This window comes from Arachis ipaensis, chromosome B03 (assembly GCF_000816755.2).
Source record: "Arachis ipaensis cultivar K30076 chromosome B03, Araip1.1, whole genome shotgun sequence".
NCBI classification, from domain to species: domain Eukaryota; kingdom Viridiplantae; phylum Streptophyta; class Magnoliopsida; order Fabales; family Fabaceae; genus Arachis; species Arachis ipaensis.
Window position 1 is genome coordinate 127778232 of NC_029787.2, and position 13468 is coordinate 127791699.

Consider the following 13468-nt stretch of genomic DNA (forward strand, 5'->3'; position numbering starts at 1 on the left):
AGATTTTTTTAATGTTCAACTAAATATGTCAAAAATAAATTTATTTTGTTTATTAAAAGAGTATATATCTATTTTGGTCCTCAAAGAATTTTAGACTGGACATTTTAGTCCCCAATTAAAATTAATTACTCGATTAGTCCTTAACAATTAATTATGTCAGTCACTTAAGTCCTTTACTCCGTTAATTCTAACGGAGGACAAAATAGTCACTGACAACTCTAACAGGAGACAAAATGGTCCTGACAACTCTAACAAGGGACAAAATGATCCCTGACCCCTTTATTCAAAAAATGGCACTGTTCTTCTCCATTTTTTATCATATCTCGCATAATCCTAACATTCATACTCTCTTTCTTCACCTTCACATTCTTCTTTTCCATATTTTCCTTCCTCCTCTTTAGCTCCAAGATTAAGCCATGGTGTAATTATCACACGTGTCGCGTCTACCTCAACATGTCATGGACCACACACTTCCTAAATCTTTATGACTGGTACATCCACCTCCTCTGCACTTCACCCACCAAAAACATCCACTTCCACGTCTTCGATAACACCACCTCCAACCCCGACATGTCCACGACATCCTCAAGACCAAGTTCCACAACTACTCAAAGGGCACGCCTTTCTCTACTCTCCGGCAAGCAACATAGATTGTTGGACATTAGGACATCATGAGAAGATTCTCCTTCGACATCATATTCAAATTCTCATTTGAAATAGACACCAAGTGCTCTCCGGTAAGCAATATAGATTGTTGGACATTAGGACATCATGAGAAGATTCTCCTTCGACATCATATGCAAATTCTCATTTGAAATAGACATCGAGTGCTTCATTCCTTCTTTTCCAGAGTCCAAGTTGGCATATAGTTTCAACCTCGCATCCAAGCTATCAGTACAACGAGCAATGTCGCCATTGCCGCTCATATAGAAACTGAAGCGATTACTGAACATTGATTCAAAGAAGAAGTTGAAGGAAGCGATCGGAGTGGTAGACAATGTGGTCATGGAGATGATAGCGTAGAGGAGGAGGGAGATGACAACGACGACGACGGATCTTAACAAATCAGACTTGCTGTCTAGATTCATGGGATCCATCGAAGACGATAACTAGTTGAGAGACATAGGTATTAGTTTCCTGAGTATGAATTGGTTGAGAACAAGTTGAGAATTTTTTTTGTGAACATTAAATTTATAGAGTGTGTATTATGTAGTTTGAAGTTACAGTGTTAGACTGCTAGTGTTATGCGAGACATGATGGAAATTGGAAGAGAACAACGTCGTTTCTGAACAGAGGAGATCAGGGACCATTTTGTCTTCTGTTAGAGTTGTCAGGGACTATTTTGTCCTCCGTTAGAGTTAACGGAGTAAAGGTCCTAAGGTAGCGTTTGTTTTGAGGTATTGAGATAGAGATTGAGAGACTGAGACTCAGTATCGTGTTTGTTAGTTCAGAGACTGGTACTAAAATTTCTGTCTCTGTTTCTAAAATTTCAGTATTTCAGTACCTCCAAAAAGTAGGGACACAGGGGACTGAAATTTTTAGAGATGGAGACTGAAACTTTAATAACATTTTATACCTAAAATACTTTCATTTCAATTAATTAATTCCAATTTTATCCTATGTGTAAATTAAATTAGAGTTTTATTCTTGTTTCAATTCCTGTCTTCCATTTTGCACCAAACAGAATACTGAGATTTATTTCAATCCCTGTCTCTTAGTCTCAGTCTCAGTCTTTCCGTCTCTGTCTCTCCACCAAACGCTACCTAAGTGACTGACAGAATTAATTATTAAAGACCAATCGAATAATTAATTTTAGTTGGAAACTAAAATGTCCGGTCTAAAATTCGAATCAAAATAGGTATAAACTCTTATTAAAAATTTACTAAAGATTAAAAAAGAGGTGTAGCCAAGCTGTCTTGCTTGTAGGACCACAATTGAAGGATCAGAATCTCAAACCGATTTAATTGCCTTAACCATATATATATTTTTTAATTATTATAACCTTAACATTGTTGCCGTAATATCCTGTTTTCCCCTATCATCTTCTCCATATTTCCATTCCGAATTGCCTTTCCATGTTTCCATTTTTGTGTTTTGGGGTCAATGTAGAGGTTTCTACTTTACATCTAACCAAAGCATTTTTTGGAAGAAATCTGAAATTAATTGGCTTAAATACAAAACACATTAATTTCTATTATTTTTTATACAAATATTTTATTATTAGCCTTGACTTCCAAAGATGCTAACGAATGACTTTTGATTCTTTCTCCAATATTCACTCATTTTTCATAACCAAATTATATTGAGTTAAATCAAAGTGGTTTTTAAATTTGCAACCGAATTTTAATTTTGTTCTTTAATTTATAATTGTTCCAATTTTTTTTTTTTGAACTCAACAAAAGTGCCTCACGGTCGTTCTTAAGATATATTTTGACGAATATTCGTAAAGAAAATGATAATATATATGAAGAAAAGTCACGTTATTCAATCAATGACTATATTAGGTGATAATTATAATTTTTTTAACTCAATTTAATTTTTATTAAATATTAATAATTTATAACTCTAACTCCAATTTAAATTCCAGAAAATATTGTTCACCATTAGAAATTATTCTCTTTCTTTTGATGTTACCTGCATTTGAAAAGGATAATGATGGGCGAAGACAACAACGTTATTAGAAAGGAAATAAACAACTCATTTTGATGGTCATGACAAATGGATAAAAATAATTTATAGAGGTGTGTCATCCAAGTATTATTTTGTTACTCAGATTTTATTTCTATAGTATACTCAGGAGAATGTGGGAATTGAAATGATGGTATTTTGATTCTCTAAAATCAAACTTAATTAAAAATAGCTTTTCAAACTTTGAACCAAACATAAGAATATGATATTTTCATCTTAAAATTTTTAGGAATTATTTATATTTCCCCCAATCACAGACCCTGTAATGAGGGAAGCAAAACGCTTAAAGATGCTCAAATGAAGAAATTGATAGAGCATGAAATAGTTTAAGACCTATCATTACAAACATGACTCAAATCAAGCACTTACGATGAAATAGCAGAAAAACAAAATGGGCTTAATGGATCAAAGTTCTCTCTCAAGACGAAACCTTCTTCACTTCGACTATCAATTCCAGAGGTCCAGCTCACTCCTTCTTCAGAGAAATGAGGAAAATTTTTTTCTTTAAGCTGAAAATTAAATATTACTCAGCATTAAAGCAGTTTCTTTCAGAACATATACATAATCAACGATCAGTACATGTAAAACTTGTACATTCTTATTCCACAAATTCTCTTCCAAAAATGTTGCCTTCATTCTGCAATCACATGATGCAAAGGGGGACAGTCCTGTTGCCCTGGCTAGCAGCAACTTCATCTTGGAACATTCCCACTTCCCACTCCTTCACTTTTTAGTGCCTCTACCATAGATTTACCAGAGTTGCAAAAATCGTACCCGAACCTTCACTAGATTTCACTCATCATTACCTTTTCCAAACGCACCTAACAACGCCAAGGAGAAGAAAGAGAGTGACTTCTAACGGTAGATGATATTTTTTAGAGCTTAAATTGAGATTAGGGTTATAAACTACTATCAGGAGCTAAGTTGAATTAAAAAATTATAATTGCCATATAATATAGTGGTTGGTTGTCCAGCGTATAGTAGCTTCCCTCCATATATTTTATCACTTCTTTTGCGAATATTTTTCGAAATATATCTCAAGAACGATCATTTTGTTAAGTTCAGAGAAAAATTTGGGACAATTGCAAGTTGAGAGACGAGATTGAGATTCAGTTGCAAGTTAAGGGATCACTTTAAGATTTATTTGATATAAATTAACAAATTTTAGGACAAAATTAAAATAAAATAAAATTTAAGAATATTTTTAAAAATTTTAACAAACTTAAAAGATAAAAACTATACCTTATCTATTTTAATAAAGATTACAAATTTTGAGAAAAAAATAATAACAAAGTACTTTATTTATAATTTGAAAAGTAGAAGAAACAATTATTTTTACACAGATGAAGTTGTTTTATTTATGGTATTTTCTAATTAGATAGGATAAAGACTAATTTGTTATGAATTTGAATTCTATTTAAAATTTTAGTACTGAATACTAGTCAATAGATTGTTACATATACAAAACAAAGTTAAATTTCAGACATTTGTTTAAGATTGACCAATTCAAATTGGTTAGGAAGTAGTTATTTTGATGTGTAAAGTTTGTAAACCTAATTTAGTCAAGCTCTCGTAATAAAGTAATGCTACATGGCTTGAATTATAGTAAAAAAAGTAACAAATTAGCTTACAACCAATTAATTAGGAGGAAGTTTGAAGGAGACTACTGTTCATTAATATGAAAGCAGTTTCGTAAAACAGAATTGATAGTTTGATACTCCGAAATAATTATCGTCAAATGCAGTACAAATAATGCACAGTTATCAAAACTTAATTAGTACTTTAGTTATATCTTGGTTAAAGTATGGAAATTTTCACCGTTCCGTGATTTTCTTAACTTCTTCTCTCCTTGCATGGTTATAAAATATTCTTAAAACAATCTATACGAATTTTCGTTTTGTACTAAACAATTGTGCTTTCTGTAAATTTTTAACGCAACAAGGAGGATTTACAACCATTTATTTGGAGGTCGGAAGATGAAATGAAGGGAAAGATAGATTTTTCATCGTACACAACACAAGGATCTTTCTTTTCTTTTACAAGTTACTTACTCATGCGTTCTATTGTGAAAGTGATTTCGTAACTTTCAGCATTTTGGAGAGAAAAGGGAAGGAAAAGAGATAAAAGAAGTGGTTGATCACAAAACAAAGGGCAATTATACATACATATCACTTTATCGTATATATTCGTGCCGTTTATTATTCTTTATGCAAACATGTTTTATATCATGTTGTATTTTCCATTTTTCTAATTAATGAAAAATAAATAAATATACCAAAACTATCCTTCCTTTTTGATATCCAATCATGTATTATTTTTGTCACCAAAAAAAATCATGTATTATTTTTAAATCAGTAAAAATAATTAATTTTTAAATAGACAAATTTAGAAATATTATCATGGGGACCAATAATACATATAATATTAAAAAATTATGTAAAAAATTATATAATGTAAAATGTATTACAAAAATATATCGATAAAAAATATATTTTAAAATACAAAAAATATTATGTACTTTTTACTAACGAAGTGGTCGATTTTTCGTATCATAAAATTCATCAATAATAGAATCTGTGTCAAATTTTTCAACAATTTTTTTTTAATATAATTAAAAGACAATTAGTAAGAAATTCATCTTTCATTTTATTTCTGAGTTATTTTTCACAATATTCATAACTAAAAAAGATCTCTTAGTTGTAGTAGTTGAAACAGAAAGAATTAATACCAAATAAATCAAGAAGGACGCTCACAAAAAGAAAAAGAATCCACTTTATGGGATTTGAAAATTTTTATTTAATTAAAAAAGCCTTATGTCCGTCCCTGGTTTCACGCATATATTGAAAAAAATATAAAATGGTTATTTCTCGATCATATTTCATACAAATTTGTATTTAAAAAAAAAAAAATAACATTACTTTATTTAATTTTTCTCTTATTCGGGGAAAAAATAAATAAGTGAAACTCTCATATTAAAATGTTTTCCATGTTTTCCATGTTTTAATTTATATATAATTGTAAAATATTTTGCATGAATACTCAAAATATTCATTAATTGTTTGCCATATTACTTCAAGAAATGTTAATGCAATGTATTTTTTCTTCCCTTTTTTACTTTATAGTGTTTTTACTTTTTAACAAGCTAAAGCCAGAGAACCAAAAAACACAAAATAATAGCATTTATCAATCAATGGCCAATAAGAAAAATGACTGTTATCCATTGTATTAAAGTTCCATAACTAGTCGCTTATTATATCTATAGGCAGGTCAATAAATAAGGAATTTCAGCTACCTAACAAGAAAATAATATAGGAAACAATAACGTGCCATAAACTTGGTACAAAGAGACAAAACCTTCTAAAAGAAAGTGTAAGTAAAAAAAGAATGAGAACATTCAACATATACCAGGATATGATGCATTTTATCTTGAATCAGAAGTTTCCCTCTGTATATAACTTTTTATTTTGTATTCTTTAATATATTATGCCACAGCAGGCATGTCCTTGAGCCATGGATCTAATGGCTTTCCAATGCAATAAACAATGAAGCCAATTTTCCTGAGCTTATCAGCATCCACAATGTTCCTTCCATCAAATACAAATGCTGGCTTCTGCATTGAATCAAACACCTTCTGATAATCAAGCTTCTTGAACTCATCCCACTCAGTTAGAATGCAGATACCATGTGAGTCCTTAGTTGCCTCGTATGCATCACCAACAATAGAAACTTGTTTTATTGAAGTAGGGCTTGCAGGTTGAAGATGTGAAGGGTGGTCCTTATCAAACTTCTTCATAGACAAATCCTTCAAAATCTGATCTTCAGTTACTTGAGGATCAAATATGCTCAATCTGGCCTTGTCCCCTAAGAGTCCCTTGCATACATCAATAGCTGGTGTCTCCCTTGTGTCCCCTGTATCCTTCTTGAAGGCGAATCCCAAGATCGCAATCTTCTTGCTTGAAACTGTATTGAACATGGACGAAACCACCCGGTTCACGAACCGCGACTTCTGGTAGTCATTCACCTTTACCACCTGTCATAAGTGCACTATTTACTATTTACTATTTACTATATATGCATTCCACATGCATGAGAATTGTTCACTTGGGTGCTAGTTCATATATTTTGGACTTATAGAAAGAAAAGAGTGCTAAGTTTAGTGTACCTGCTTCCAGTAATTCGCAACCTCAGGGAGGCCATTGCACTCACAAATGTAGACCAAATTGAGTATGTCCTTCTGGAAGCATGATCCACCGAATCCAACACTGGCATTCAAGAACTTGGGCCCGACTCTAGAATCCGTCCCGATGGAGTGCGAAACCTGCGAAACATCAGCACCAGTTGACTCACACAATGCAGACATTGCATTGACAGAGGAAATCCTCTGGGCAAGGAAAGCATTAGCAGCAAGCTTTGACAGTTCAGCAGACCAGAGATTAGTGCAGAGGATCCTCTCCTTAGGGACCCAATTAGCATACACATCTCTGAGGGCATTTATGGCTTTTTGCCCCTCAGGTGTCTCCCTTCCACCAATTAGCACCCTATCAGGATTAAACAGATCTTGAATTGCAGTTCCCTCAGCAAGAAACTCAGGATTTGATAGAATTGTGAAATTGATTCCTTTCTTGTTATGTGTCAAGATTCTCTCAATTGCCTCTGCAGTCTTCACAGGGACAGTTGATTTCTCAACCACAATCTTGTCCGACTTCGACACATCGGCGATCATCCTGGCAGCGCTCTCCCAGTAAGTTAAGTCGGCCGCCTTGCCTGCGCCGAGGCCCTGAGTCTTTGTAGGCGTGTTGACGGAAACAAAGATGATGTCAGACTCCGCCACGTGCTTCTCCACCTCCGTGCTAAAGAAGAGATTCTTCCCTCTGCATTGCTTCACCACATCATCCAGCCCTGGCTCGTAGATCGGCAGAGTTCCGCTGTTCCACGCATTGATTCTTGGTTCCGCTATGTCCACCACGGTTACTTGAACGTTAGGGCACTTCAATGCAATCACCGCCATTGTTGGCCCTCCAACATACCCGGCTCCAATGCAACAAATCTTCACCATTTTCTAGGTTTTCTATTTTTAGATTTTCAGCACCTACAATTTATGAAATTGATAATCATTCATCATTCAAATTTCATAGCATATGGAGATCTATTCTAACTCCTATCTATACCACTAAATCTAATATTCTATTGGTGCAATCATTATGTGATGTTACCTAAAATCAGAAAATGAAAGTGTTCTTGTTATCTAATTCTACACGCACACATGCAAACATGAAAAAAGAGACAAATTGTGGAATTAGACAAGTGTATGATACAATAAAATATATGGTAGCAGATCTTAGACAATTCACACAAGTGCCAATATTGGATCTCTATCCACCTACAAACAAAGAGTTCAACTTCAACCAAGTTTCTAAAGGCAACTCAAGATAAGAACATAGCTCGAATGATAACCTTGTTTGTGCGGTAGATTAGAAGAACAGAAGAAAAAGAAGAAAGTGACGGTGATGAGGGTGAAGGTTTGTTTCTGTTATGTGAATGTTTGTGTCTGTTCTGTGGTGAGCTAAAATAGTGGAATGAATTATTTCGGATCTATTTATAATGATGCTATAATTACATTGTAAGTGGCGCTATCAACTCATTAGTATCATATGTACATTTGAGGAATCAATATACATCCGTTCAAATTTCTGAAAATTAATCAATTTATTGTTTTGTTTATTTAATAGCTATAAACGTAAATGTTTACATATTAAAAGCAATGTCTTCTTTTTGTTTCTATTTATCATCTTTCTTGTTTGTTAGCGTTTTTTCCCCCAAATAATAAATATTTTAGTGAGCTATTTATAATTATAAAGATTTTCTTTTTAAATTTTATTACTTATACAAATACTTGAACTAAGTTATGAATAGATTGATTTTCTGTATATAATAAATTAAGTTCATATTCATTTACAATATAGAAAATGAATATGTTTTAACATAATGATCTTGTAGAGTTAAATTTGAAACTCTGTCTAAAGTATATAGGCAAACTTGTTTCTTATTAAGAATAAGAAAGTTAAACCATCGTTAAAAATAAAATAAATTTCATTTTATTATCTTTAAACATTACAAATCATTGAATGTGGTTTCTTTTGCTTTCATGATCTAAACACAAGGTGTACACTATAACCTATATATGTATATATGATTTCGACAGCTATTAAGATGGTTTCAAGAAGTCCTTGAACCATTGAACAGATTGTTTAGGGTATCTCTTTAGATTGTTTTTGTAATCAACAAAGTATAGACCAAATCTTGAACTGTATCCAGCTGCCCACTCCCAGTTATCAAGTAGTGACCACACAAAATATCCCTTCACATTGCAACCATCTCTGCAATTCATCAAATCAGATAATCATTGCTAAGCTTATAATAATACAATTGACAAAAATATATTGGTAGTAATGAAATGAAGCCATAAATTATTAGTACATACTTTATAGCAGCTTGTAAATTAGATAAATAGCCACTGTGGTACCCAATCCGTTTCTCATCCTTTAGAGCATCCTTAATGGAGGTAAATGGGCTATTCCCATCATCCATCCCTGTCATAAGTCACAACCATTGTAGAAAGTAAAGATTTAGCTTTCTAGTCAAAACTATAATATATACACTTTAGTGTTATTTATGGAACATGAAAGTACACAGAACAAAGTATATTTTAGATTAATGCTTTAGATTCTGTGACATAATGTACATAGTAAGCATCAATTATGTAATTTATGTTTTGAAGGTTACCATTTTCTGTGATATAGACTGTAGGGTTTCCATACTTTTGTCTGATGTAGTTCATCAAGGTTCTCATGCTTTGTGGCACTATATACAACCATATAGAATTTGCCTGAGACAACACAGCATTTTAATTTTCAAAATTAGGTGGTGCTAAAATAGATTAGGCCAGGATCTCATATCACATATCAATTAGAAAAAAGAGAAGGTAATGATGCAAAGGCTTACCCTTTTTCCAATAGCTTTAGTACCATTGAATGCTGAAAGCAAGTGAAAAAAAGGAAAATACTTCAGTGACAGTGCAAAACAGAAAAATTACAGTGCCAACAAAATAAAAATAATGACTAGTTGATATTTGATAGTGTAGAACTTACGAAGAGTAACAGCACCAGAATCTGCAACAGTATCATGGAGCAGAACTCCAATGAGATTAGTTTTATTGTCTCTTGCATAAAAAGTGGTGTAATGATTGATTCCCACAAAATCTAAGGAACCTTTCACAAGGGCAGCCTCAGATGGGGTAAATTTTGGGAGCCTGTTCCCTACTCTGCTTCTCATTGAAGCTGGATAATCTCCAAACATCAAAGGATCAAGAAACCTATCATTATAATTAACTTAATTAGTAATTGGAATTTAAATAGGAGTAACGTTATTTGAATATAATATTTGTGAGACACTGGTATTATTAGATAAGATGTGAAATCTATTTGTTCTAAATTTCACATTTCATCTAATAATAAATAAGAATATCTTGATAAGTAGCCTTACCAGCCTAACTGGAAATCTTGTGCTCTTTGAGCAGCTTCAATGTCTTCTTTGGTGTTTGTTGCTGGCTCATACCAAATCACATCAAAGGCTATCCCAAGTGATCCACCCTGTGCAGCCTGTGGAATCACAAGTTCTTTACAAATTACAACCACATAAACTTTTTAATGACATACAGATTAAGAAATTATTAGTTACACAATTTTAGAAGACAACTTTTTTCATATTTCAAGAAAATAAATTATAAATTTGACACATTTTTATATATTCAGTTTTCTTCTTAAAAAGCGTCTCAATTTTCCAAGTACCAAAATGTTTTTCATGTCTACACAGAATTAGAAACCTGCACTAAAAGGTAATGAAAATAGAATTTAATTTCGATGCACTATTAGTGTAAAGTAATTTTATACGTGCATTTAAATACGTAATGTTATATCAGTAAAAATAACTACTTTTCACATTGACAGTGTAAATGATCATCCAAAAAAACGGATCTGATTGCATGACTGTGTAAAATATTTTACACTGTCAGTGGATCAAAATTAACCATAACCATAAAGTCTTCACCTTATACTTTTTTCTATATATATCAGCAACAAGTGCATGAGAACGAAGGACATTATGAGCAACAATGTAAGGTTCAGTAGCAGAGTTGCCAGCCCTACAAAACAGGTGAAGAACAATGGAGCATCTTCCAGGGGCCTGAAGACCAACATCATAGCCTTGTGTGGCAAATGTGTGTGGCTCATTAAATGTGATCCAATGCTTCACTCTGTCCCCAAATTTCTGAAAGCATATCTCAGCATAATTTGCAAAGTCATTTCTGCAAGTGTCACACAATCATTAGTATATTAATTTTACTTGAACTTATCATTAAGCACTGTAAGAATGCAATGACATAACATCACAAAGTTGAAAAATGCTTCATACATGATATCAGCACTGAGCCATCCATTATACTTGTCTTCTAAGGCTTGTGGTAGGTCCCAGTGGTATATGGTCACATATGGTTCAATTCCTGTAAACTCATCAAGCAATCAAAACCATATCTAATAAGTAATAAGCCCTCTTATTTATTTTTGCATCTGCATCTAAACTCTATTACTAAAAAAATCTAATTAATTACCTTTGGCGAGTAATGCGTCTATGAGTTTGTTATAGTAATCAACTCCTGCCTGGTTAATTTCTCCGGTTCCATCTGATACATGAATTTTAAAGCAGGTAAATTTGACATTTATAACTGAAAATATATACTGTATTTGATACTTGATAATTATCATATCAATCCTCTTCCTGAATTTAATTTTGATGTACTGTCAGTGTAAAATAATTTTATACGTGTATCTAATTACGTGTGTATCTAATTACGTAATGCTACATCAGTAAAAAAAATTACATTTCATATTGACAGCGTGAATAGTCATCTAAAAGAACGAATATAATTATACGACTGTGTAAAACACTTTATACTGTGAGTGCATTAAAATTAAACTCTTTCTTTTTCTTGCTGTAAAAATAAAAGAGTGCAGCAATTGATTTTTGTTTGGTATCTTGAAAGGGGAGATTCACAGTGGTGTCAAGTGTCAATCACTTGGGAACTACAACATTATTGTGTTATACGATGAAGTTATAGTACTACCTCACATGATAATGACATAAAGCAACACAATACAATGCAATTTGAGTGAATAGATCAAATTGATGAGATTGAACAATTAGTAGTATTTATAGCAGGTGGTCCACGTCCCTTGGATCACAATTCACAAGCATAATTAAGGCATTAAAGCGTTTACAATGAATAACAAAATAATATATTTAGCAACATACTTCGTATCGATGGTATTGATCCACTGCAACATCAGCATTGCTGAAATCGAGTATCTTGCCTGAAACAAAAGTTAAAGGGGAAAAAAAATTATTAGCCTCCATTTATTAAGTAAACAATTCCATGAGCTTTGAGTAAAAAATTAATATAAATATAAATACACCTTTATTTTTATCAGCTGAAATTAATCTGATTTTAGTTAGAATAGTTTTCAGACTTTATTTGGATATAGCAACAAAACAGCGAACATAACCAATTTTGTATAAGAATGAGAAACTGTAACTGTCTTAGACATTAAAGTCATATCATATATGCATGACATATGTTTCAACAGGAAAAATACAAATAGCTAATAAATACTCATATTGAAATTTATTATCACTTGACATCAATCTTATTTATATTTAGAATTTTGTTAACTTGTGTTTTAAGAACATAAATTAAGCATATCTTAAAAGAAAATGTTTTATAAAAGTTATGGTAAAATTTAATGCTTTTACATTTTTAATGCATTGAATACACATCAAAAGCATTAAAAAATATTTTATTATTATACTTTTAAAATGTATTCTTAGGACACAAATTAGTTAAATCCTTATATTTGAAAAAAAAAGATCACTAACAGTTTAGTCGATCCAAACCATAATTTAGTACTATATATTAAATTAAATAGAAATTAGAGTTAGAATTAGAATATAATTAAAGAGTAAGTTATGGATATTTAAATATGCATGTCTTTAGGTAGTAATGTATAGTTTATTACCAAAAGTATGTGAGAAAGTATCCCATACAGATGGTCCCCTTCCGTCTTCTTTTACTGCTCCTTCATACTACACAAAAGTCAACAATATTATTAATTCAATCACATGCTTGCATAGTTGTATATGAACAATTATTATATCATTATTGATGAGAGAAAAAAATAAAAAAGAAACGAAAACATGTTATGAAAAGCTAAACAAATAAAAGAGAGACGTTAACAAAATTCTTTTTAAGAACAAGAATAACAGTAGTTAATCAGTGTGCCTGCATAATAACAACAACAATAATATAGTTATTGCATCTAGAAATAAATCTTGTATTGTTAATGTAATATTGTCTTTAACAATCATCAAAACATACTTTTCTACAAGTTTTTTTTTATATAATTTTGATTTTGATATGTTGTGTTTATAAATTTTCTTATGCCATTCGAATTTTTAAGACAATTTTTAATATAGATGAAAAAAATTAACAAATATATTATTAAAATATAGTAAAGTTTATTTATCTTTTAAGTTTTAACCCAAAGGAAACCAGCTAGAGAGCTTGTAGCTTACTAATTACTTAAGTTTAATTCAACAAGTACAGAAAAAATAATTAATTAATTTTAGGTGAATTATAGAATAAAGATGTAAATTTACAAAAAAAAAATTT

The 13468-nt window shown here is 31.6% G+C and overlaps 2 protein-coding genes across 2 annotated transcripts in view; both read right to left on the reverse strand.

Moving 5' to 3' along the window:
- LOC107631835 (UDP-glucose 6-dehydrogenase 1-like) lies at positions 5911–8282 on the reverse strand. The gene is made up of 3 exons (XM_016335404.2): positions 8143–8282; positions 6851–7777; positions 5911–6718 (listed from the first exon to the last, which is right to left on the reverse strand). The coding sequence occupies exons 2-3, from the start codon at positions 7742–7744 to the stop codon at positions 6170–6172; spliced, it is 1443 nt and encodes a 480-aa protein (XP_016190890.1). The 5' UTR covers positions 7745–7777; positions 8143–8282; the 3' UTR covers positions 5911–6169.
- Positions 8810–13468, reverse strand: part of LOC107631834 (beta-glucosidase 40) — a 6387-nt gene continuing 1728 nt past the window's right edge. Inside the window, exons 2-12 of the mRNA XM_016335403.2 lie at positions 12816–12882; positions 12055–12113; positions 11354–11492; positions 11158–11245; positions 10795–11050; positions 10231–10346; positions 9837–10060; positions 9691–9722; positions 9472–9574; positions 9170–9278; positions 8810–9065 (exon numbers count right to left, since the gene is read on the reverse strand). Of these exons, the coding sequence (XP_016190889.1) occupies positions 8894–9065; positions 9170–9278; positions 9472–9574; positions 9691–9722; positions 9837–10060; positions 10231–10346; positions 10795–11050; positions 11158–11245; positions 11354–11492; positions 12055–12113; positions 12816–12882 (1365 nt within the window). The 3' untranslated portion in view covers positions 8810–8893. The remainder of the gene's footprint in view (positions 9066–9169; positions 9279–9471; positions 9575–9690; positions 9723–9836; positions 10061–10230; positions 10347–10794; positions 11051–11157; positions 11246–11353; positions 11493–12054; positions 12114–12815; positions 12883–13468) is intronic.

What these genes read in the sequence shown, in the direction of transcription:
- LOC107631835 (XM_016335404.2), bottom strand. Translation starts at nt 7,744, where the DNA reads ATGGTGAAGATTTGTTGCATTGGAGCCGGGTATGTTGGAGGGCCAACA. An exon ending in TTGCGAATTACTGGAAGCAG is followed by an intron (nt 6,719 to 6,850) that starts GTACACTAAACT and finishes CACTTATGACAG; the next exon opens with GTGGTAAAGGTGAATGACTA.